This window comes from Plasmodium malariae (genome assembly GCF_900090045.1).
Source record: "Plasmodium malariae genome assembly, contig: PmUG01_00_13, whole genome shotgun sequence".
Classification (NCBI taxonomy): domain Eukaryota; phylum Apicomplexa; class Aconoidasida; order Haemosporida; family Plasmodiidae; genus Plasmodium; species Plasmodium malariae.
In genome coordinates this window covers 50,651-77,789 of record NW_021638284.1, presented here as the reverse complement: position 1 = coordinate 77,789, position 27,139 = coordinate 50,651, and the positions used below count along the sequence as shown (strand labels likewise).

General features: G+C 18.7%; 3 protein-coding genes and 1 pseudogene across 4 annotated transcripts; 3 read left to right on the top strand and 1 right to left on the bottom strand.

Annotated features, from left to right (window-relative positions):
- Positions 1-306: 306 nt before the first annotated feature.
- On the bottom strand, positions 307-903 carry PmUG01_00029800 (annotated as a pseudogene). Its single transcript is given in 3 exon segments — positions 307-468; positions 483-512; positions 526-903. Coding segments are annotated over 3 exon segments (570 nt in total).
- Positions 904-6,763: 5,860 nt separating this feature from the next.
- Positions 6,764-7,460, top strand: PmUG01_00029700 (fam-m protein; the record flags this gene model as incomplete). The annotated part of the gene is made up of 2 exons (XM_029004799.1): positions 6,764-6,850; positions 6,978-7,460. 2 exons carry the CDS (start codon positions 6,764-6,766, stop codon positions 7,458-7,460), a joined length of 570 nt encoding a protein of 189 aa, XP_028858879.1.
- Positions 7,461-11,453: 3,993 nt separating this feature from the next.
- PmUG01_00029600 (fam-l protein) lies at positions 11,454-12,463 on the top strand (the record flags this gene model as incomplete). The annotated part of the gene is made up of 2 exons (XM_029004688.1): positions 11,454-11,540; positions 11,669-12,463. 2 exons carry the CDS (start codon positions 11,454-11,456, stop codon positions 12,461-12,463), a joined length of 882 nt encoding a protein of 293 aa, XP_028858878.1.
- A 10,143-nt stretch (positions 12,464-22,606) lies between these two features.
- On the top strand, positions 22,607-23,648 carry PmUG01_00029500 (fam-l protein; the record flags this gene model as incomplete). Its single annotated transcript, XM_029004577.1, has 2 exons — positions 22,607-22,693; positions 22,821-23,648. The coding sequence occupies 2 exons, from the start codon at positions 22,607-22,609 to the stop codon at positions 23,646-23,648; spliced, it is 915 nt and encodes a 304-aa protein (XP_028858877.1).
- Positions 23,649-27,139: the final 3,491 nt, after the last annotated feature.

Below are 27,139 nucleotides of genomic sequence, written 5' to 3'. Positions count from 1 at the left end.
TAAGGAATTTTTTTAAATTATATATGCAAAAATAAAACATTCAAATATTATATAATTGTATTAGAAACATATTTTTTTACTATTAAATATATATAATTTTATGTACTCTTAAATAACTGCAATTCATTTGAAAATTTATAAGATTTATTTTTCATAGAGAATATTTTTTTTATATTCATATCTGGATTTAGATTTATGTATTAAATAATATTATATATACTAATTTAAGACAGATCAATTTGTAATTTTATGTAAACTTTAAAAATACATATTGTTTACCCGTAAATTTTGCATGGCAGCACAACAGTGAAATAGTAATACAAAATATAATTATAGTAAAAAATACGTATAATATTTTAGGAAATTCTTTTTTGACTTAACTGAATAATATACTTGACGGATTTTTTTTAAATAAAAAATATTTTTATGTATATTTTGATGTTTAATGTGATAATGATTATTAGTTGAACTCTTTATAATAAATCTGATTCATTCTTTGAGTCTACCTTTTCAGAAATAAGTACGTGAGTTTTCATGTTTTTCGTCATCATCATAATGCTTTAAGTTATATTTTTATTTTAAATTATATTTGAAATTGAGTGAATCATGTTGATTTTAACATTTTGCGTATTTCATTAAATTTTTAAATTCTTGCTCACAAATATCACGTTGAATTAAATTATTAAATTTTTTTCGAAATTCAACATCATGCTCTATTGAATTTAGTCTTTCTACAGAGGAATCATCCTTTTTGTATAATAAATAATTTATTCCTTTTTCAAACATTTTATTTTTTCGTGCATCCGCAACTTTTGTTTCACTACTTAGTAATCCTCTAAATCTTACAGCGAATGTGTTATTTTCGTTGTATTCTTCGTTTCATGTCTTACGATAGATAGTTAACTAAAAGCAAAGGCTCATATCCACACATACAAAAGAGCATATTTATATATTATTTTAATAAAGAAAAATTTTGTATATAAAAACAAAATATTAAAGAACAAAAACAATTTATATACAATTATTATGGCACCTTATCGAAATAATTCCAGGTCCATATTAAAATGGAAAAAACAATAGCATTTGTAAAAAAGGTAAGCATTTTTGTATTTTGTTGCATAACGATTTATTTTAATATGCCGATAAAGCTTTTGCAATAATTAAGGTCCTAGTTATAGATTATATTTTTGATAATAATAATTAAATGTTTGATTTATAAAATATTTTAATTGTATTTTATAATGTCGATATAAATAAAGCTTTATACTAGTTTTTAAATACGTATAATTGAAATATATACTGAAAAACAAAAAAATATATATAATTAAAAAAGAAAAATCAATAAGAGTTTTATTTTAAATTGTTATTATTTCATATTATTGAAATGAAATTAATAAAATAGGATTCAGTATATTTCAAGTGTACAAAGATGTATAAAAATATTAATTCAACAACATAGAACTTATTTCGAAAACAAAAATTATATATGCTATAGATAGCTAAAATATTTTATTAAGGATATAATAGAGGATAAATTTATAGTAGTAAAATTTGAAATAGTATATCTGTGAATAATATTTTTAGAACAATTTTGTTTAGAACTTTTATTAGATGATGAATAACAAACGCTTATTTAGAGATTATATACTAATTATCTTGTAATAATTTTTAAAAATAAATTTGATAAATATTAATAATGAACAAGGAAGTTTATGTATAAACTTAACGAAATTATAATATATTAAATATGTTTTTATATATATATATATATATTACATATGTGTACTATTAATTTACGTATAGTTGGATATTAATTAATAAGAACCACGTTTAAGAAATATAATTATGTAATATATACGTAGTGTTACTTTATGTAATTAAAAATATAAGAAATGTTCACTCTGAATAAGAATTTAACAGGATGCATTTTATACTTGTATAGATTGTATATTCATGTATATAGTCAACAATTGTCACAATATATTGCTAAAAAATATATTAAAAATATATAATATGTAATCATATTATGCTCTATATTATGGAAATTCGAATAATATTATTAGGATAAGTTATAGTAAGAAATAAAACAAATAAATAAAACAATATTCTATTATAGAATACATTTTTTCTTTCAACATTTTGCTCATATTAGTTTTTTGAATTATTATTCTTTTTTTTTTTCTAGTTTTTGTAATTCTAGAAGTGCATTAATATTTTATGTTTATTTTTACTACTTAATAATTTTATTTGGTTAAATAATTTTGTATTTCTTAATTCAAGACGAAGATCCATAGAAAAAAAAATTCATCAAATACAGAGAAATATTTTTTAAAACTCTATTAACGAAAATTTCGTTGTATGAATTATATTTAATAATATTAATATACGATTAAAGAAAAAAAAAAGCAAGGAGTTTTGTGTTGTGTTTATATGAAATATTATATTTAATTATTTATAATTTTATGTTTATATGTAAAACTTTATTTTATTTTTCCACAAACTTTTTTTTTTAATGTATGATAAGAATTATAGCTTGATAATGCAATTTAAACAGTAGATTTATTTAAACGTTAAATAAAATTATAATGAATTAATAAGAATAATTGAACTTTTTTTCCTAGTTTAATAGAAACATTATTTATTTATTAATAATATAACATATAATTATAAAACTGATAGCTGAATAGGTAAATTATTAAAATAATATAAAATAATAGAAATGATGAATAGATGATTAAGAAGGTACACTGAACAAAAACAAAAATATACATAAAAGCAATTTTATATAAGAAAAAAATAGTTTTTTAAATGACAAATTATATTTCTCTTTTTGTTTTTTATTTAATATATATAAATTTCCATAGAGAGAACTGAGATATATAACTAAAGAAAATCAGTTACATATTTAAATTAATGATTCATATTATTTTATACTAGAGTTCATAATTGTCAATATACTACAGTAAGGAATATGTATTTAAATGATAATATATATTCAATATAAAATAAAAAAAGTATCTTTACGATAAACTTATTTTAATTTTACATATATACTTTTGGTTATACAGATAAATATGGACTCGCAACATACAATAATAGGAATATATTTTTATACGTATTTTCACAAATAAATTATATTTATCTACATTATAGTAGTGTAAAATATGTGATATTATTGTTATGTTAATTGATATGGTTTAATCCTATAGGATTACAAAATTTTGTTCTATATATTATATGTTTTATATCAAATTCTATATCTCTAGCATTGATATTTTATAATGTGATTGTGCATTTTATCATATAACTGTCTATTTAAATTCCATACTGAAAAGAATTATAGTGTTTGTATTAATTCTACATTAATTTATACCATATTTTTATTATTATACTTTATTAGACAATACGATGGGAATATTAATTTTCGCCGTATCTAGTGATAGTGTTATACATATATATTTATTAAATTGTTCTTACATAAATAATATAGATAAAAATGTCGTAATAAATATAATATGACCGAACTAGGTTAAGCATGAGAAACAACATTAATATTATTAATTAATATTAACATATTTTTAAACCATAATTCTTTTTTCTAAGTGATATAAAAAATTTCAACAACAGAATTATTAAATTTCAGGGCGTTCACTTTTTCTCACGAATATATTTAATGCGAGTCTCTATATAAGAACTTTTTGTAGTTCTCTTATAATCGTCGTCAGCTGTATAATATTATTCTGCAATATTATTATTATAAAAAATTATTAAGTTATTTTTTATTTTTTTTGTATTTTTTTAAAACACAGTTCAATTAATATGTAAAGTTATTCATTTTATAATTTCAATGAATACTATAACTGAAAAATTATAAATTAACATTATTTGAAGTACAATATGCTGCTTGGTATGTTCTGTTACTTATGTATATATGTTAATTTTCATAACAATATCTAATTAATTTATTATTTTGCTCACCCAGATACTTTAAAATTTTTAATTTCTTTTTATTGTAGGCAATATCATACTCCAAATAAAGTAAAATAGTATTAAAAATTACCTATTTGTAAATACAACACGATTTCAGCAGTAATTTATTGTCATTAATAAAAGAGCTTGTAAAAGAGGATTGTAATTTTTAATTGAATTAATTTATAGTTTATGAAAATGAAAAAATATATAGAACAATACAACAAATGTTAATATATTTATTGAAAATTATTAGATAAATTTTTCGTATAATCCGAATATACTTCTCCTATGTATATCTACTCGAGTGAAAGTCTTATAGGAATGGGACTAACTGAAATTCAGGAAATTTATGTACCCCGTTATCAAATTTTAAAAATAGAAAACTTTTGTAGTTTAATTTTTATGAGTAACATATTTATATTTGAAGATTTGAAATTTAGTGTAAAAATTATTGCTTTTTTGTATAGTACATCTGCATATAGATTATTATATAATCAGTCTTATTTTTTAGCATATATGTAAAGACTGTATGTGTTGACTCAAAAATGAAAACTTTTTAAAAATATTAAAGCAAATATATTTTATTAAAAATATAAAAAAGGGGAAAATTATAAGTAGTTTTTTTCTTTTTGTAAAGCAAAAAATATATATTTACATAAACAAAGTATAGTTGTAACCATATAAACGATGTATTTCATTCTATAAAAATTGAACACTTAAATGTATATTTTATATTTTGTAGGTATTTCTTCCATATAGCTAGTATAAACATGAAAATAATATTTTGGGATTTAATAAATACTTTATGAATAAATAATATTTTAGATCTGTATTAAATATTAATAATATTATTTATTATATATAAAAAAAACTGATATAAAAATAGTGTAAATTTTATATACATATAACAATAAAATTCACCTAATGTATATATATATAATAAGGATATAATTAAATAGTATAAAGGATAATGTAGCTATTTGTATAAGATTTACTCATGTTGGATAAAAATAAATAATTTAGGTGAATACAAATATATTTTTTAGAAAAATTCTTAAAAAATTGTTTAGAGAAAATGCATGTTGCTAGAATTGAAAAGATTTATAGGTAAATTTTAAGAAGGATTTTATTATATAATATATTTATATTACATAATTGATTTTATAAGTTAAATGAATATTTTTATGAATATTTAAATGTTTTAATATATATTTTATAAAGAAACATTAATTGTTTTTAATAATTTGTGACGACCAAATTGTGAGAAAACCTAAAAATAACTATATAAGTACCTTCATATATATTGTTACCTACGTTTTACATATATCATAATAATGTAAATGTAATAGGGTTATTTTCTATAAGTATATACATTATTTCTATAATTTAAAAAATTATATTAAATTTTGCTCTTTTTTCCACTTATTTAACATTTCGTATGAAAAATATAACTGTTTAAAACTAATATTATAAAGTTACGTCATAGATCTTTACAATAATTGTACGTATATTATTTTTATAATTATCACATTATTAGATATAAAATATAATTATGGAATTATTCGGGATTATTGTATTTATGTCGTTAAAAGTATTTTTAATGAAATATTGTTTGTTTATATATTTAGATCGATTTCTAATTCCTTATCTCTTAAACATCTTCCCATTATAGTATTTTTAAATGAATAAATAAAAGATAATATGTTTTTTCTAAAATTATAAATAGGAAAATATCTAAATCACATATTCTTGGATATTTCATTGTTATTCTCTCTAATTTTGTATGTACATATTTTATGCTTCATATTATTGCGGAAATTATTATATTTGATATATCTTTAAATTAATGAAATTGAATATAACATTTTTATAAGATTACTTTTAATCTATTTTTTTGTTTTTTTAATAAATTAATATTAGTTATGTATATATATAATTATATGACAAGTAAATTAAAAAATTAAACAGATAAATGTACTAATTTTTAATTTGTAAATAAAAGAAGAATAAATTAAACTTAATGATAATATGTAATTTTCAAAAATTATGATACGAAAATAAAGAATAAATCTCTATTTGCTTTTTGAATACGTATTTCTATATATATCTAGTATTTACTTGTAAATTTTACTTTTTTTAAAAAATATACTCAATAAAATATTGTATAAACTAACAAACGAATTAATATATTTGTTATAATTATCATAATATAATATATTTTTTCTATTATTAAATTTATTATATAATAATAATTAATATTTGTTTTTAAATAACTAGTTTTTTCATAGTACAATGTTAATAAAATTAAAATTATTAATATTATAACTATCTTAATATTTGTAGTAATTATCATAATATATAGAATATAAACTGTATGTACCATCTACATTCTGTATACTAGATAAACACAACATTTATATATAATAAGGAATGAAAAATTTAATATACATTTCACTGTGGATATGAACAATAAAAAACTATTTAATTAATTCATTACATTAAATAAATATATTATAAACTTTAAATATTCATGAATCAATTGAAAATATACTATTTTTATAAAAATATTTTCTTTTTTATTTAGATTAAAATAAAAATTATATAATATATTTTTGAAGTTATTTTATTCTGTGTTTGTCGTAAAATGTATAACACTTATGTACATTTTACTAAGTATTTAAGAAAAAACAATAATAATACATTTTTAAAGAAATATAGCACAAATTATCACTAGAAGTATATATTTGTTAATTTTTTCTGGTATTGTTATATTAAAAAATTAAAAATTACCATGAAACAAAAAAAAAACTTATTTATTATTATAAATGTTGCTGTATTTCTCCCTTTAATTTGGATATACAATTCTAACAATAATCTGGTATTATTGAATAATTTGATGATATATACTTTAGTTATATTTTAAGGGCGTTTAATTTTTATTATTACTGTTTTTTTAGAATAATATTATTTTTTATTCTGAAAAATAAATATTAATTTTTTTTTAGAGTACACTTAGTGAATCCCTGAATGAAAATTCCTGCCTTGGTAGAAAATTAGTTACAAGAATTTATCGCTTACTAGCAAATTATAAACAACAATATTCAAATAATGTATATTTGAAAAAGAAATTTCCAAATAATGGAGTGAATGAAAAAAAGGATATCCATAGTAATAAAATGGATATAACAGAAAAAAGGAAGCAATCGAATAGAAGTTTATTAAATAAGGCACAGTACTATACAGAAATTGTTGATTATAATAATGGAATGTTTGATGGAAAACATTTCCATTTTGAAAAAAAATGGATTAGAAAAAAAGATTATGATAATTTTCTTGAAAGAAAAAGGAAAATTTGTGATATAACTTTAAAAAAAATAAAATTTAAAAATTATGGATTTGGAGTTGCTATTTTTTTTTTTTTTTTTCCTGTTGGGAATAGGATTACCCATATATCGAGGATTAGAGATGTCTATCAAAGATTTAGATAGTGCACGAGGTGAGACAGTTAAAGTGGTTATAAATTATATAAAAACAATGACAGCTTTAAAAGAAGGAACTATTTATGTAATATTATTTGGAATACTTATGATTATATTAGCGATCTTCTGTATAATAGCGATCTATAAGATCTTAAGAAATAATGAAAAATATAAAAAAATTAAGTTAATGACAGAGTAAAATGACGAATAAAAAATTTATGTACTTATGTAAGGAGTATTTAATATAAAGTAACAATTTAATAATTTTAGTAATAAACTTAATAGGTATATATATTTTTCAAAAATATTATAAAATAATTTTGTACATATTTGCTCTAATTGATATAAAACCTTAAAAATATTATTTCTTCGTTTTTTTTAGAATTTGGATGCTTTAATATTTTGGAATTTGTATTTTAAATTGATATTGTAGCTTAAATATTATGTAAGAATATGTATATGCGCGTATTTAAATATATATCTATGTATATATATATTTACGCTTTAAACTTAATATATATTGGGATACTTCATGAAATTTTATAGAAATGTAATAACGTATATTTGTACTAAAAAATTTTGCTTTTAATTTTATATCTTGTTATAGTCTAAAATTATTATTTGTTTATTTTTTTTAGAAAATGCATTATTGATATATAATTGGAAAATATGTCTTTTTGTGTATTTATATGTGGAATAGTTTTCAATTCGATACAATGATATATACGTATGTATATATTTTACTATAAGGAAAAAAATTTCCATTCATTATGTAAAATAGGTTTTATATGAAATATACAAAATAATATAATTATAGTAAAAATATTTATAAGGGACTTTTAGTATTATTATGCATCGTATGTATGAGAAATTCTACATATATAATAAAACAACATACCTTTTAAATTATAAATTATTTGCAACTACTTACTTGTAAATATTAAATTGTTACTAACAAATATAGAGTTAGAGCATGAAATTATAATACTGTTTTTCTTAATAATACAATTAATTCAGATTTATAAAAATTACTTAGAGATATATTAAACTGAAAATTGCTACAGTAATAAAATATATATTTCATTTATTTTTTTGTACCATTTGTAGATTTAATTAATGAATTAAATTTATTAAGGTATCAATAGTTAATTTGTTGGAATAATTAATTCTTTTTTTTTTTTAGTATTATTTACTAATCTATGCTATAATATTTCTGATGTACAATTTAAATTATTTTTATTTTATTAATTAAAACAAATTCTAAATTACATATGAGTGTCATTTAGTATATATTGAATAAAAATTTATAGGTAATGAATCGTAATACTGTCAAACAATAAAAAATATATGTATTTTTTTATTGCATACGATAAAGTTTTTTCTTCTAACAAAAAAGGATACATTGAACATGCCAAGAGCTCAACAAATATGGTTAAGTAATTTTATAACTGCAGCATATTTTTATTACATTATAAAAAATTATAATAAATTGATCCCATGCAATAACAGATTCATATTTCAAATATTTTAAATAGTTAAATTTGTTTTTTAGAATTTATCTTAATTCTTTGATCATCTTTTATACAAAAATTTTTGGGCCCTTTGAAAAGCACTATTCTTCTGTTTTTGTACAATATAAATTTGAATATTTTGTGCTTCTTATTTCAATAATTATTCTTACATTATTCATATTTTCATTTGTTGTTATTCTTATATAAGATTAATTTTATTTTAAATATTTTTGTATTTTTTTTAACATTACTTACTAATACTGGAGCTTTATTTTTTTTTATTTTATTCATCTATTAGAATTTACTTAAATAAGAAATAACATATTTTATATTATGAATCTTACAATATATATTAATACTGGAAAATCTTTATAATTTCTTTAAGATATACTTTCAAATTTTCAGATTTCTTATTTATCTACAATATAAAAAATATTATATTTATGAGATAAAAAATATTTAAAATGAAAATATTTTAAAGTTAATTTATATTATTGGATATAAATAATACAAATTAAACTCTTATTAAAGATTCTATACTTTACATTAGTCTACAGTTTCCAAGAAAATTTTAATTCAATTTTTTTTTCGTGAGCAATTATATTGAATATAGTGGCTACAAAATAAAAAATATATATTATTATTTCTAGCTTGATGTATATAATTTTTTTTAATATGTAAATATAAACAGTAAAAAGACATGTTTTAAACAGTTTTAGAAATATTAATAAGTGAATATAAAGTTTCAACTCTAAAATACTAGATTTTACATAATTTATTTATGTTTTAGTATTCTGTCCCACGTAACAACGTGTATAAAAACATAAAATTGATGTTTTCAAGTTACTAATTATATGTATAATTTATTAAGGATTTCAAAAAGTTATTTTAAGTTTCTGTAAAATACACAATTCTAGTTGAAAAATTATAACAAAACTTGTAACAAAATATTTGCTCGAATAATTATATATTAATAAAATAATACTAAATAGATATATCGATAAAAATTATTTGTTTCATTATGTATAAATATTTAACTTTTAGTTTTTATTGATTTTGTTTTTTAGTAAATTCACAATTATATTTTTAAAATATTTGCATTTTTTAAAATATCAAATACCCATTTTTCATTTTAAAAATTGCTGAAATAAAATGTTCAATATGTCCAAATATTATGCTAACATATTACATATAAAGGAAAATATAGTTATATATTAGTGATTAGGATGGATATCACAAGAAGTGGTAAATATCCATTATTATAATTTTGAAATGTTCTTAGAATTGTTTTTTAACATGATTAACTTAGAATAGTGTAATGATATACAGATAAATGTATATACATGTGCATTTATTGTACTATTATTATACATTATTAACTGCTGATTTAATTCTATTTTATAAAAATTACTTAAATATCTATAATTTAATAAATTGATAAAATGACTTATATAACTGTTCTTTATTGAAATAACAAACGAATAAATTTGTGAAACCAAATTTTTCCAATAATAATTCTTTTAATGTAAGAATAACTTTTTTTTTATTTTTTCTTACATTATATGATCGTTTTTTCTAAATATACATTTTTATTTATAAAAAAAAGAGAAAAGAAAAACTTAAGTAAAATAATACTAAAACATTTCATTTACAAACAGTGGTATGAAATAAACTTAATTAAAAACCATAATTTTGTAAAATTAATATATGAAAATAAAAACTTATAGTTTATCTACCTTTAAAATATACATTATTCTATTAATTTTGTTGTATGCAATAAATTTATTTCATTAAATGAATTACAGGCTATTAAAAAATATATATATTCTCACGGTAAATAATGCGAGTAATATAATAGATATATAATAAAATGATGTACATAATATTCCTTTGCTGATTTATCATCATTATTATTATAATAAAAATGCTATTTGAGAATAATAACGACTTATTGCAAAATATAATAATTATACAATTACAATTATAAGTAATAAATACATCATTAAAAATAGTTGCAATTAATTAAAATATAGAACAAAATATTATCTATATACTATACATTCTATATTTCTATATATTCGATATTAAAGATAAAAACAATAATTAGGAAAATTAAAAAATCTAATAATATTTTTTATTTTATTATTAAAATTATTAATATAAAAATTATTTAATTACTCTTCTATATCAAATAATTAAATTATGTACTTTTTATATTTGTGAATGCTTAAAGTTTTTTCATTTTAATGATAATTAATATTTAAAAATAAAATTAATATAAATATTAAATAATATAATTGTAAAGTTATTTTTGCATATTTCTGTTATCAAAAACGTTGTAGTTTTATAAATTTTATTATATTTTTAACATAAAATAAAATAATAATTATTATGAAATTAAATGAATAATATATTATCCTTTTTCATTTGACGAATATTATAATATTGTTAATTTTTTCGTTAATATATGACAGCATTAAAAAGCTATAACATGGAGAAAAAAATTAAACCAATCTTACTTATTAAATTTACTTTATTTGTACTTTTAGCTTGGATATGTTACTTCACGAATAATGCGGTATGACCATATAATCTAAGGATATTTACATTATTTATATTTTCTGTGTTTTGCTTTTATTAAGACTGTTTTTTTAGCATTAGATGATATAATATTTTAAATAATAATTATATGCGTTGTTTTTATAGAATATATTTAGTAAATTTTTTGATGAAAACTACAAGGTTGTTAGAAAATTAGATACAAATATTTATCGATCACTAGCAAAATATAAGCAGTATAAGGATTTAAATAATATAGGATTAAAAAATGGTATGCAAAATAATGGAGATTTCATAAATGAAAATATATATAGTTGTGAAAAATTAGCCAAGAATAAAAGTAACTTATCTAATGATAGTCCATCAAAAAATTCAAGAGGACATAAACAAGATAAGAAAAATAAATCTTGTGTATTTGAAACCAAAAAATATTCCAATTTAGAAAAAAATATATTCAAAGAACTAGATTATATGGATTTTCTTAAGGAAAACAGGACAATTAGTAATAAAAATTATAGAAAAATAATATGTAAAAAGTACGGATTAAGATTCGCTTTACCTGTATTAATATTGTTGTTATTACTGACAGTATTCATTGTAGATTTGACTTTGGGTATAGTGCAAGAACAAAGCTTATGGGCGCTAATAGGATTCGATAAGGCCCAATTAAAAAAATTAGTTGAACCGCTAGGTTTTATTTTAACTCCATTGTCAAAATTAAGTGGGTTTTTCAAGCACAGTACATGGGGGGGGATGGACGAATGTTCTTCTTGCAAAGATGCTGCTAATGCTGTTAGTAAAGAATGCATATTAGGACAATTATTTGGATATTTGGTATATGTGATACCTTTTTTCATATTGGGTGTCGCAGTTATATCAAAGGTTATTTATTACCATAAAAAAGTTAAAAAATATGAAAAAATTAAATTCAGGAAAAGGTAAAATGAAAATTCAAGAATTTTTTTTTTCGTAATGAACATTTTAATGTGATGAATTATAATTAGTTATATTTTTATTAAAAATATTCATAATTGGTTATATTTGACTAGTGAACTTACGTTGGCGTGAACCATTTGTTATAGAATCCTAAAAAATAATGTTTATATTTCTTTTGTAAATTTGAATATTTTATGCTTTTTTATTTTATATTATAATGCATATTTTTAGATTGGCGCAAAATATTAGGTATTATTTATTTATATTTGTATTTAGATAGATTTTCATGAAAAATATGTATGAGTTAATATTAATATATATTCATAAATTTTGTTTAACTATGATAATTTATATTTAACGTAAATATAGTTTCTTTCTATTTCTAATTTTTTTATAATCTAAAATTATTATTTTCTAAGTTTATTAAGTAAATGAAGTATTAGATTTAATTTGACAATAAATGTGTTTCATTTTTTACGTAATAGAGGGAAGTGGATGTATTTTTTTTTTTTTTTTTGGAATTGATACATATATATATATTTTTTTTACTAAAGAAAAAATTTAATAATTATTGTATATAATATACTTTAAGAGAATTATGTTATAAAACAATATTCTGAATACCTTCTTAATGTACTTTTAGTTTGTTTTGCATGATATACCTTTGAAATTATAATTACATGATAATAAAAATACCTTCATTAAAAATTATTTATAATATTTTACTAATATAGGGATCCTATAGATTTAAAATTAAACTAAGTGTATATAACATTTATTATTTCGCTATTTTGATTAAATGCGTTATTAATTCTTTTCTAAAAATTGAATTAAATATATGTGATATTGAAAACTTATATATAAATAAACTATATATTATTTTTTTATATCTACATTTCCAAATATAATAAATAAAAGTATAATTTCCTAATAGAAACATTTCTGTTTCATCTTGTACCTGTTCAATTACAAACTGTCTAAACATTAAACATATCTATGTATATATACATATGGAATTAAAAATTTTTTTTAATAATATAAAAGTTATCACGATTTTTTGATTTCATATGTATTACGTATAACTCTGGTTATATTAATTTTCTTATATTTATTAATAATATAAAATGTATACATGTAAATATGTAATTATTTCATTTTTTTTTTGATCTGTTTATTGGTATAAAAATATTTGAACTATTTATTAGAACTATTAAAATTTTGCTAAAAAATATGTAAATATTTTACAAAATAATAGTCTTACAGCTGAAGTTATAATTTAGTTATTTAATAAATTTATATATATTAATTAAAGTAAATGCTATATATTAGAAAAATGATACTTAGAAATAAGTTTAAAATTTACTGTGTTTTTTTAAAATAATAATTATTATTAAATCTACGATGGAACATCTAAGTGTGAAAGAATATATACAAAGGCATTTATATTTTACATTTTTTATACTTTTAGTTTCAGCTAATGAATAAGTAATATTTTATATATAATAATTTAAATATTATTATTTACTTAATAATTAATTAAATAATATATAAATATATTTGTTTAGTGTTATAATTTGTGATTTATTTCTAGTTATATATAATGTTAAAAAATAACTATTTTTGTACACTAAGAATAAAAACAAAAGTTAATATATTTAGTGAACTTTTATTGGAAAATATATATTAATAAAATTCATCAATATTATATGTTAATTTGCAGTGTATCTGAATTTATGTAATATTATATTTCATATAATACAAAATATTATAACAATTAAAAACAAAAAAAAACTTAATTAGAATTTTCTTGATTTTAGGTAAAAGAAAAAATTATTTTGCAGACAGAAAATATATAAATAAGCAAATAACATATAGATGATTGATAAATTATTATGTGGTTAGTTAATTTTTATATGATAGGTAATTTAATCCGTATGGCATAATTTGTTTTAAATAGTATAATATGATGATATGTATACAAGATATGGTAATGCAATTTTTAATATAAATAAAAATAAATTAAAATTTAGTAATTTATGCACATAATAAAATATTTAGCTATTATTTAAAATAATAAAATAAAGGAATCATTTATATAATTGTTATGATTTTATTATTATTAACATATTTCTTATATATATGTGTATATTTGAGCGGAGCTACAGCTATAAGTTGGAAGATAAAAATGTTTTACACATATTACTTTTATCATTCGAAGAATAATAATTTATTTATAACATTGAATATGTTCTTATTTTTTCGTGCTTCTTTCCTATTTTTTTTGTGCCTTGTTTTTTTTATTTCATTATTTCTTTCAATAGATTCAATAACTGTTGTTTCATATTTGTATGTCTCCATTTTATATATATAATTATATTTTTTCATTTTTTTTTTTAATTTATTTCTTAATCATTTATAAATATTTACATGTATATGCGATTAATTAATATATTTTACTAATGTACATGTATTTTTTAGGAAGTTTTTCACTTTTATTTTTCCCTTTCTTCCTATCTTTTATATTTCCATCTTTTACCTCACCTTCATATTTAACACTTTTACCTACCTTTTTTCCTTTTTTGTTTTTTCTTGAATTAATATTCGAAAAATTATAATTAAAAAAATAAAATTATTGATTATTATGTGAACTAAATTGTATAGGAATTTTTATAAAAATAAAAATATATAATTCGGATTTTGACACTGAATAATTACTGAACTAGGAAAACACTATTGAACTGTTATAATAATTGGTGGAATATATGTAAATATAATTCTAAATTTTAAGTGACTTTCCGTTTTTGGTATAATATTCGTTGAACCATTAATTAGTAAAGGTGAATGCGTGCAAAAACATTAGTAAAACAGAAAAAGGTAAATAGAGAGTACTGATAACATGTACATTGAAAAAATAGTGAAGTGCGCATAATGAACAATATATTTCCTTGTTTTTAGGTTAAATTATATTATACAAATGAGAATTAATCTTCTTGAAAGAAAGTAAATCGGGAAAAGGGAGAACAGAGAAGTAGAAATACGATAGTTGGTAGACATGCGAAAGTAGAACAAGAAAAATGAAAAATAGAAACAAAAAATACAAAATAACATAATTTATGATTAAGAATAACAAATATATAAGTGTAATATACATTTTAAAATATGTTTCTTTCTACTTTGTTTTACTTGGTAAGTGGTCAATTAGAAAGATATTCTTCCATAAAAAAGAGACAGATATATAATAAAACGTTAATACAAGAAAAACATGAAAAAAAAAAAATCTAAAAACAAAAGGATGAGTAACAGTTCGCAATATATTGTTACCTTATTTTTTCTTGTTTTACATCGTGTACGAAGAAGAAAAACTGTCGAAAAAAATTTGTAATAATGTACTCCACTAAGATTTGGAATTATAAAAAATGAAATCTATTTTATTAGAAAATTTTTTATGAATCGCACATGTTGACACACCATGTACATGTATGTGCACATGCATATGTGTATGTTTATGAATGCACTCAATAGGATTATTTTTTAACACGTGTTTAAACATATGTACCTTTCTAAATTTCACAAAATGCATATTTATTTTTATATATGGTAAAATACTTTGAATTATTTGATCATATTTTTAAAAGTTCTTATGGAAGCTATTACTCCTGGAAAAAGTTCACATAATAAAATTATAACAAAAAACCAGAATAAAATGAATTTTCTATGATGTGCTTTATTTTTTTTCATTTTACAATATCAATTCTGCAAATTATTATGATTAAATTTTGTGCACGTTTGCATAAGTACTTTTTTACAATTTTTTCTCATATGAATAATTTTATAAAGACGCTAATGTACACATAGATTACTTAAAACAAAATAAATAGAATAATTTGTCTATAGTCCGTATGTAATTTTATGTATAAAATTAACTGAAAAGTTGTGAAGGCACAATTAAGTATATGCCTATATGTGTACCCATGATAGCACCATTCATGAGTGCCTTCTTATTTATAAATATAATACGAACGTATATATATTTTTTTTTTCGTTTTATTTCATAAACTATCATTTTTTATAGGTGTTAGAATATTTATGTAGAAAAATTGTAGATGAATACACATGCATGCATTATATACAAACTTTTGCTTGTTGAAAATTTGTGTACTCATATTTATCTTCATTACCTTTACACATGTCCACTTTGTAGATGTGCCCATGTAAAAGTTTATGCATATAGAAAAGAACGAGAAAAAAAATAAAAGTCTGATATACGACAAGAGATAATACAACCAATGTATAAAATTCACTGAAGTAGCTATTTCACTTAAAGACATTAATGAGAAAAGGAATATGATCAAATATACAATCCATCTAAACAAAGAATTTTTTAAATTAATTAGTTGCACAGTAAATTCGTTTAACAGTATTCCATATTATACTAAATGAAAATTGCACACGTACTTTTTATGATCTTTATCACATATTCCCTTACCGAGTAATAATTAGTACATTCATTATAAACTTTAAGAAGGCAAATATACAAATGTAAAAAATGCAAGTATGTAAACTTCAAAGGTATAAAGGAAAAACGTAAAAGTTATAAGTGTGTCATAATGCGATGGGACAAAGTTTTTACATACCCATAGATATGCTTATGTGTAAGATGGACTTATGCATGAATGCACATTTTTATAATATTCACAATGTATATACAAACATGTAAGGATGTTTACATATGTAATAATGAAGAATATGCAGAAACAACTTTCTTATGCAAAGATGTACATAAAGAATTAATTCAATGAAGCTTAAAAAAATATATTTTACCGTATTTTTTGTAATTTTATTTTTTCTGTAAGCATATTTGTGATATTGAAATTCTATATATGTTTTATAAAAAAACATTAATTAGAAAAAATAAATACTAGTAAATATCTAGAATAGTATAAAGAATACATAGATAATGTTGTAATTGTCCACATGTTATAGGTTATTTTATCATATATATGTTTCTGTTAACATACATCTATTAGAAACATAGTAGTAATAGTATCATAAAAAAGATTTAATAGATCTATAGTAGGAAAGATTGAAAGGGCATTACTTAATGAAATAATAGGAAATTAATTATTTCACTGAATATTTATATAACGCACATCATTTAATTTTTAAGCATTACACTAAAGTAAAGAAAGACATATGCCTTATTATAATCTTAAGAACATGTTAAATTAAAAAAAAAACTAATCTATAATTGCAAAAAGTATAATTGCGAGAAAGAAATATTACAAGTGACATTATATATATAATAATTTAAAAGATTTTAAGGGATTGATATAAATATATATATATGAATTAATAGATGTGCGTATATAAAATAAATATATATATATATAATAATAACGTAAACAAATGTTATATGTATTAACTCAAGTCCTAATTAAATATTTCAAAAAAAAGGAAATTTTTTATAGTTTACTCTTTTATTTTACTGAATATGCATAGTTAATTTAAATTTGCATGAATATTTTAAAAAAATACAACTTGAATAAAATAATGTAAGTAAAAATTAATACTCTATAAATTACCAACTACATTAATTACAAGGAATTTTAGAAGATAACAAATAAATAGAAGCTTATATATTTATATAATATTTATCGTCATGTATTCTTCATAACAGATTGTATTATTTATTAAATAGTACAGTTATACTCATTTAAATTACCACAAATCAGTAAATGTTGACAAAGAGATATCCACATAGAAGAATTATTTAAAGTTTTAAAAAGAAAAATATTTTTAAATATACCTATGTCAATGCATGGACATTATGAATACGAAAGAATGAAATAAATAAATAATTGTATTATTTTTGTGAAATAATGTAGGATAATATGTATTATAGAGAAAAATAAAAATTTTAAGTTTTTACATATTTTCTTTTAGCTAATTTGACTTTAGAAAAATAATATGCTAACATAAATTATTATCAATTTATTATTATACAATTATAATAATATATTAAATATATTATATTATTATAAATATCTAGATTCGTTATATTCAAGGAACAGTAAGTACATTATTATTTTATCTTATATAGGTATAATTCATAAATATTTAACTTCTTTTGGAGTGCATGAAAGAAATCATTTAATATATAATTTGGAGTAATATATATTTATAAATTAATAAAATATACATACACTAGTATCTTCTCCATGGAGTTGTCGAAAAGATAAATAATGTATTAAGAATTTTATTAGAATTTATTTTACGTTATTTTATATATTATTTTTTATCATCTCTTATTTATATAATTTATGTTATAAATTATCTTATGCAAAATATTTTTTTTATGGTAATTTATTTGTGTTTTTATTTATCTTGTTTACTAGATATATTTTTTTTCTATATTTACTTTTTTATTCTTTTTTTCAAAATGACCATTTCTATAGAAATTATAAATTTATATTTTTTTTCAAAAAAAAAAGTGCGAATAAAATTTACAAATTTTATGGTTATTAAATTTAATAAATTTTATTATGGTTATAATAAAAAAATAGATTTTTTTCTAGTAAATAGAAATTTTAGTATTCGACATGCAGATTAAGACATGAATATATAAAAAAGATAGATTAGATAGTACGACATAAAAAAATAAATACTTTGCACATAAATTAAATCCTATAATGGTATTTGGAAATTTTTCTTGCATAAATATTCTATATGCCGTAAGCATATGGTAGATATTGAATTACATTTTTTGCTATAAAAAAATACTTGTACTTTATTATTTTTGTTTTTTAACCCTTGAAAAGTATTATATGTTATAAAATAATATTATATTATTCAACTACAAAATAGTGTTTAAAAGGTACAACTTATACAAAAAAAAACATTATTACTAAGAAACTTAGCTAAAATGTAATAACTACAAATTTAATATATGTTAATGCACGCGTACTCTTCGCATATTTTTTGTTTATCATAATTATAAATTAAATTATTAATGCCCCACAAAAGCTATTTTATTTTTTTTATGAAATGTATTGATAAAAAAAAGTTTAGAATTGTTCTTTTAAACTATTAAAATATATATATATATATATATATATTGACAATTCGCTAATAAAATTGGTTCTACGTAACATTATTGTATTTGATGTTACATTTTTTATAGAGAACATTTTTGGAAATATTTAAAAAAAAATATTTGAAAATTTAATTTTTTTTTTTTATCCTCTATATTTGCAATTTATTTGTAAATTTAGTAAAATTTTAAGTAAATAAAATATCAATGAATTTAACTATATCCTTTTATAAATACTTTGTATGTATGCACCAAAACTTATAGCTGCTTACATATGTTATAAAATAAAATAATCTGTCCCTAAATTTAAAAAACAAATATTTGTTTTATTTAAAACTTTTACATTCATCTTTTTTATTTGAATAAATTTTTATTTTAATAATGTGATATAAAAATAACATAGAAGAATATTTTCTTTATTTTGTTAGATGTTTTAAGTTGTATTACAAATATACACTTATAAGAAATTTCCCGATATATATGAGTAAATGTGTCTCATTATAAATAAAAAAATATTTACTTTTTGTGGTATTATATTTTTGATAAAACTTTAAATAAGTAGAACAGTACCAATGGAACTTCAGTTTCAACAAATATTATATTATTATTAGATAATAATAAGGGTACAATGATATATTATTTGGAAATTGACATTATGATTTAGGCAATGAATATAATTATGTTTACTCAGATTTGGGTGAAAAAGCTTAGTGTAATGTTATTGATAATTCAGGATCTGAATACAATAAATTATGCAAAAAATTGATATATGTTATGTGCAATTCATTTGCAGAGATAAATATATTTTTTTTAAAAAAATATTATATAGAGGATTTAATACTATATTTGTAGAAATGAAAAGATAATACCAAGAAAAAAAATTAAAACATTTTGCATGTGTACGTTTCGCTTTAGCATCTGTTACATAAGAATCTATTGTACAATTTTTATTACTTTTTTTATTTTTTATTTTATTATATAATTAGCTATATATATTCGTTTAAGAACAACTAAGTATATATTTTATTTCGAAGGAAGGAGATACAATTGTATTATTGTTAGTTACTTAATTATATATTTTAGTGGTTATGTATATCCGGTAAATTATATTGAATAAACCTTAGAAATAGGAAGGAACGAAGTTAAATCCTGGCTACAATTAGTATATTGTTATCAGAAATACTTTTTTTAATGATTTGAGTAAATTTTTATTTATAAATAATGAAATTGTACTTTAAAAAAAATTAATTGTTGTATATTCAAAATATTTTGTTATAGATCTCAGGTAATATACAAATATATATTGATATGTAAATGTAAACAATTACATATTAAACATTTATAACAGTTACCATGTTTGTACAATTGATTTATTTTTATAATTTATTTAGGGGGGGTAATATAATTTTGTGTCATAACATATATATGTAATGTATTTTTCGGATACATAAAAATGTGATATTGGTATTTCTCAGTACGTACAGTAAACTTATGTACTTTATATACAATAATTTTACGTACTAAATGTTTCATGTATATATTTATTATAAAAAATACTCAATAATTAATTTTATATCAAAATTCACAATTTATAGGACTTCTCTGATTTAGTAAAGTAATTAATATTTTTAAATAATATACTCTTTTATGTTATAGTTGTGAATAAACATTTCAATGTTTTTTTTAGATATTGAATATATGTTACTTTTAATTTTAATATATTACTTGATTCTTCGTGCACTAAAACTAAAACCGCAGGTACTTTTTTATTCATATGCATTTAATATTTAAAGGTAAACATAACAGATAACTTAATGAAAAATTTATTATAAGCATCATATACTTTATAAATTATTTTATTTAAAAATATTTTAATAAATTTCTATATTTTTTTCATATTTTAAGTATGTAATTATGAATAATTAATAATACAGTTTTCCTTTAAAAAATGAATTATTCATAGAACTTAATGAATTTCTAGATTCATAAATCTTTATATTTAAATTAGGGAATTAAGGAACACTTCTTACTTAACTTTTTATCTTAGGTCATTTTTATAGTTGAAAATATTTTATAAAAATTATTTAAATATTAAAGTAAAATTATATTCATTATGGCACCTAATAGATTTATACAAATATATTATTATACCAAGATTATTATTAAGTTTATATGACAATTATTCTATCTTTTATTTGTTTACGTATTATTTTTTTTATAACATATCTTCTAAATATATATTAAACTAAAAAAAAAATGAAGATAACTCGATAAATTTACGAATTTTTCATTTGGAAATAATAGTACATATTGGATCTGATTAAATATTATAACTTTAAAAGAATGTTTTGCAATAATAAAAGATAAGTTTTTAATTATCTTTCAACTATATACCTTTTTAGTATATTAGGTTGTTTATTATAAATATAATGTTTTACATATGTTAAAAAGAATAAAAAAATGTATATGTTTATGTAATATCTAATTACTATAACACAATATAAAACAAAAATTTATAAAAAAAAAATTTTATTTATAACTTATACTGTTATATTGTTAAAATAATTAATATTTTTTTAGGAATAACCAGCTTTTCAAAAACATACCGTTCATAAAATTGGAATCATTAATAGGAAATCATCGATAAAATTACTAATACTGCTCTTAATGTATAAATGAATGCATTATCTATATTCTCTACGTTCTATATTCTACATATAATAAATATCTCCAATAATAAGTAATTTTATATATATTACTTCGAAATAAAGTAGTAAAATAATTATTTAATCATTTTATTAAATTGAATAAATGATTTATGTATATTTAATATTTATTAATGATTTCAATTTATATTATTTTAATTAAAGTTCCTGTTCTGTCACTGTTGTAAAAAAGATTATGTTTATACCTTTTTTATAATGTTTTTATAAAAACAAATAAAATAAACATATAAAAATATAAATGAATTATTATAGTATCCTTTATAATAAAAAGAATATTATTTTATTTTGAATTGTGTCCCTACCAAGTATATTACCATTTTAATGTTCTATATAATGGAACAAAAATTTAGGTTATTGTTATTTTATAAGGTTTCTACTTTTATCCTTTTAAGTTGGATATATCATTTTTACATTTATAAGGTATGGTATTATTACATAAAGATATATGTATTATGTTTTTTGTGTTATTTTTTTTTTTGTTAGTACTTTTTTTTTGTGTGATTTTTTACATATGAGTAAATGATAAATTTTTTTTTTGTTTCTTCAGAGTACACATAACAAATCTTTTGTTGAATACTACAAAAATCATAGAAAATTATATATACGAAATTATCGTTTACTGGCAAAATATAATAACGATAAGGATTCAAGTATTGTATGTTTAAAGAAAGAGATACCACTTGGAGTAAACAATAAAAACGATATAACTTATATTGAAAAAGATAGCACAATAAAAAAGAAGGCATCAAATGGATATGCACCAAGGAACGAAAGAGGCAATAAAATATGTATGAAAAATAAATCTTGTATCTTTGAAATGAAAAAATATTCCCATTTAGAAAAAAAAATATTTAAAGAGCTTGATTATGTAGACTTTCTAAAAAAAAACAAAACAATTAGTGATAAAATATATAAAAAAATAATGCGCAAAAAATGCGGACTACGATTTGCTTTACCTTTATTACTAATTTTGGTGTTATTAATATCATTTATATTAGATAATTTTTGGGGATATGGGATTACATTTGGTTTGTTTAAATTAATAGTTTTTATTTCACCTGCTGTACAAGGTAGTGAACTTAGTAATTATCCATATCTTACAAATTTTACAGATCTTTCAAAGATCTTTACAAAGGAGACTTCTCCCGCCATAGCAACTTTGTATGTGTGGCTGACAAAATCACCTTTAAGTTGGTTCACAAATTCTGTTGTAGAAACAAAAAATATTAAAGGAAACTACTGTGTAACAGGGTTTCTTGGATTTCTTATATATTTTGTACCTATCTTCATACTAGGTATCATACTTATATCAGCAGTTGTTTATTATCATAAAAAAGTTAAAAAATATGAAAAAATTAAGTTTAGGAAAAGATAAAATGAATAAGAGGAAATATTTTTCTGTCTGAAACGAAAACTTCAATAGGACAAATGGGTACAATAATTTGAATAGTATTAATAATATATATCTACATAATTGCTTAAATTTTACATATATATGTACATCTAACTGGTCTTATTTGTGAACTACAGTAAAAAAGTTATTCTTATTTTTTTTTGTGAATTTGAATATTTTTATATTTTTTAATTTGTAGTTTAAAGTATAGTTTCATCTAAATTGAATATTTTGGCTAACTATATGTATTTGCATATTTCCATATATTTGTGTGAAAAATATGTACTTGTACGTTATAATTAATATAATGTAGGAAATTTTATATAATTTTATTGATTACTTGTGTATATTTATGTTCTAACTATAAATAATATTTCTTTATATATATTTTATCTTTGTATTACTAAAAATATTATTTGTTGATGTATATGGAAAAGTAATTATTAGGATTGAATTAAAAAAGTATATATATTGTTTTATATTTAATTATACTAAATAAATGTATTTTTCTCTATATGTACTACATACAAAAAAAATTCGTATTTATTATATTAAGGAATTTTTATGAAAAATATATTTGGAAAAAATTTCTTCATAAAACCATTCTTAGCAAACGCTTAAATTTTAATGAATAATTTAAAAGGAAGAATATAAATATATAGTAAAATAATAACTTTTTTACTTACTGATTATATATGCTTGCTTAACAACTTAGTATTTCTTAATACTAACTATTAATATAAATGATAAAATTGTTTTATTTTCTTATTATTTTGCATATTTGTGTATAAATATTTAAATATATTTTATATTGAAATCTCCCAAATATGTAATATATATACTTTTTTCATTTTCTGAATTATTAAAAGAATAAATAAAAAATGAATTAAATGTAATTAAACATCAACATGTTATATGTATATATCCCTTTTTGCCTATTTCTTGATAGTATAATTACAAATGACTTTATCTATAGGAAAAGATAATTTATCACTAGGGATAATGGATAAATACATATTTTTTGTTTATGCATATAATAATGTACAGGTACCTTTATATATATATTTCCTCAATTTTTATGTTTATCAATATATTTTGTAAATAGTTATTATTATATTAGTGATGTATAAAAATATATGTTGTATATTTTGACAGTTGCTTATTGATTTACATAAATAGCGCTTCTTTAAAAAAGCAGGAAATTAAAAAAAAGGTATTATATATTATTTTAATTAATAAGTATATTTCTTTATTTGTTTTAATTATATTGTTTTTATTTACGTATATTAAAAAGATTTATATATATTTTTGTACATGTTTTAATTAAGTGCAATATTTTAATATTAAGAATGCTGAAGAATTTCTAACTGTTAAAAAATAAAAAATATAAAAAAATTAAGGTTGTAAATGTAAAAATATATTAATTACACTCTAGGCAACAATTTTTAACGATACAAAATGATTTACTCTAGCTGTTTATAGATTTGAAAACGTTGTTAGCTAAAAATACAATATATTAATAAAAATAATAGATATATGAAATAAGATTTAAAATAATAATATTGGATATACGGATTAATGAAATAGTAATATGATGTTAATACGAATTTACATATTTAAGAGAATGATTTACATATGTTTGACGTATTAAAGAAGTAAAAATATAAATTTTTTGTAAGTAAATTAATCATTTTGCATATTATATCTTAAGAGAAAATATAAATAATAGGAAAGATATAGAATATTTAAAAAAAAAAACTCAAAAAATATCTAGAAATCATGAATGTTTGTAAAACAGAAAAACAGAATTAATAAGTAACTTTTTTAGCAAAATTACATATAATATGTTCTTATTTGTCGTAATTAATTTTGTAATATATATATGGATTTTTATACTTTTTAAAAACTAACGTTTTATATTATATATAGAAATATTCAATGTAAATATAAATGTTAAAAGGAAAAATAGAGGTACTAAGTAAAGGTAATTATATAAGAGTCTTACTAAGTGGTATAATGAATGTATAAATAATGTAAAAATATAATAATGTTAACTTTTGTAATATTTATTCTTTTTTTTAATTTTTTATTTATTTACTAGAAAAAGTAACAATCTTCAATAGAAAAATAAAATAATGATACATTTCAAATATTTTTAATTATATTTTGGACTTATAATATTTTTATAATTATAATTCCTTTTGTTACATCATATAAAGAATATAAATATCTACGTATGATATATTTTCGTTAAAAATATTTTTAATAAAATTTTATTCGTTTATGTAATTACGTCTATTTATTATGTTGAACCTTTAAAATATGTTTCTGATATAATGCATTTTTGAAGGAATTAATAAAAAAAAACTTATACCTTCTAAAAATGGAATCAGAAAAACTACCAAATCATAAATTTTAGTAAATTATATTGTTATTCTTATTTACAAATTACATATGTATTATAAGCCATATATATTATTATTAATTGTGAATATATTCATTTGATGTATTCTATAATTAATGTAGTTACAAGTTGCATTTCTATAACTATTATACCTTTAATGTTTTTTTTTTTTTTGATATGTTAATATTTCATTTAAGTATATATAATTAATTAAAAAATTTAGTATATGAATATAAATATACTTTATTTATGTATTATAGAGTAAATCAAACTTAATTAAATATGTAACATTCAAAAATTATGGTACTAAAATAAATAAATGAGTTCTTATTTCTATTAGAATACATATTCCTTCATAAATTACGTAGTGCTGTATAAATTCGACATACTAGAAAATTATACAGGATAAGTGATTGTGGGTGGTTAAGGATTAATTAATAAATGTATTATAATTAACATAAAGTATTGTATATTATTTTTTTATTATTACTAATGTTATTAAAAAATTAATAATTTTTTTTAAAATTAATTCCTTTTTCTGAAGTAAATATATTTATAAAATTGGAAAAATTAATAGATAGTGTCCTTGAAATTAGTAATTATTATATTGATATGTATATATATCTATTATATATATATTCTCTATATTCTTTACAATATATAAACTCAATAATTAAGTATAATAAGAAATCACATATTTAATTCATGGATAATACTTAAAATGATTAATAAAATTATTATTTAATTAATACACTACATTACGTAAGTTATGTATTATAAATATTAATGAATTAATACAATATATATTTTAATGAGAATTATTTTATTATTATTTTTTTTTTTATTAACATTTAAATAAAAATTATGCAATATATTTGTAAAGTTATTTTATTTTGTATATGAGAATAAACTATTATAGTTATATACACTAAGTTTTTAGGAAAAAATAAAATACATTAATATGAAAAAAATTAAATGAATAATTATATTTTCCTTTATTATATAAGTATATTATATTATTATAATTTTTTCTGTGCTCAACTATATTATAATATTATATATCTATATA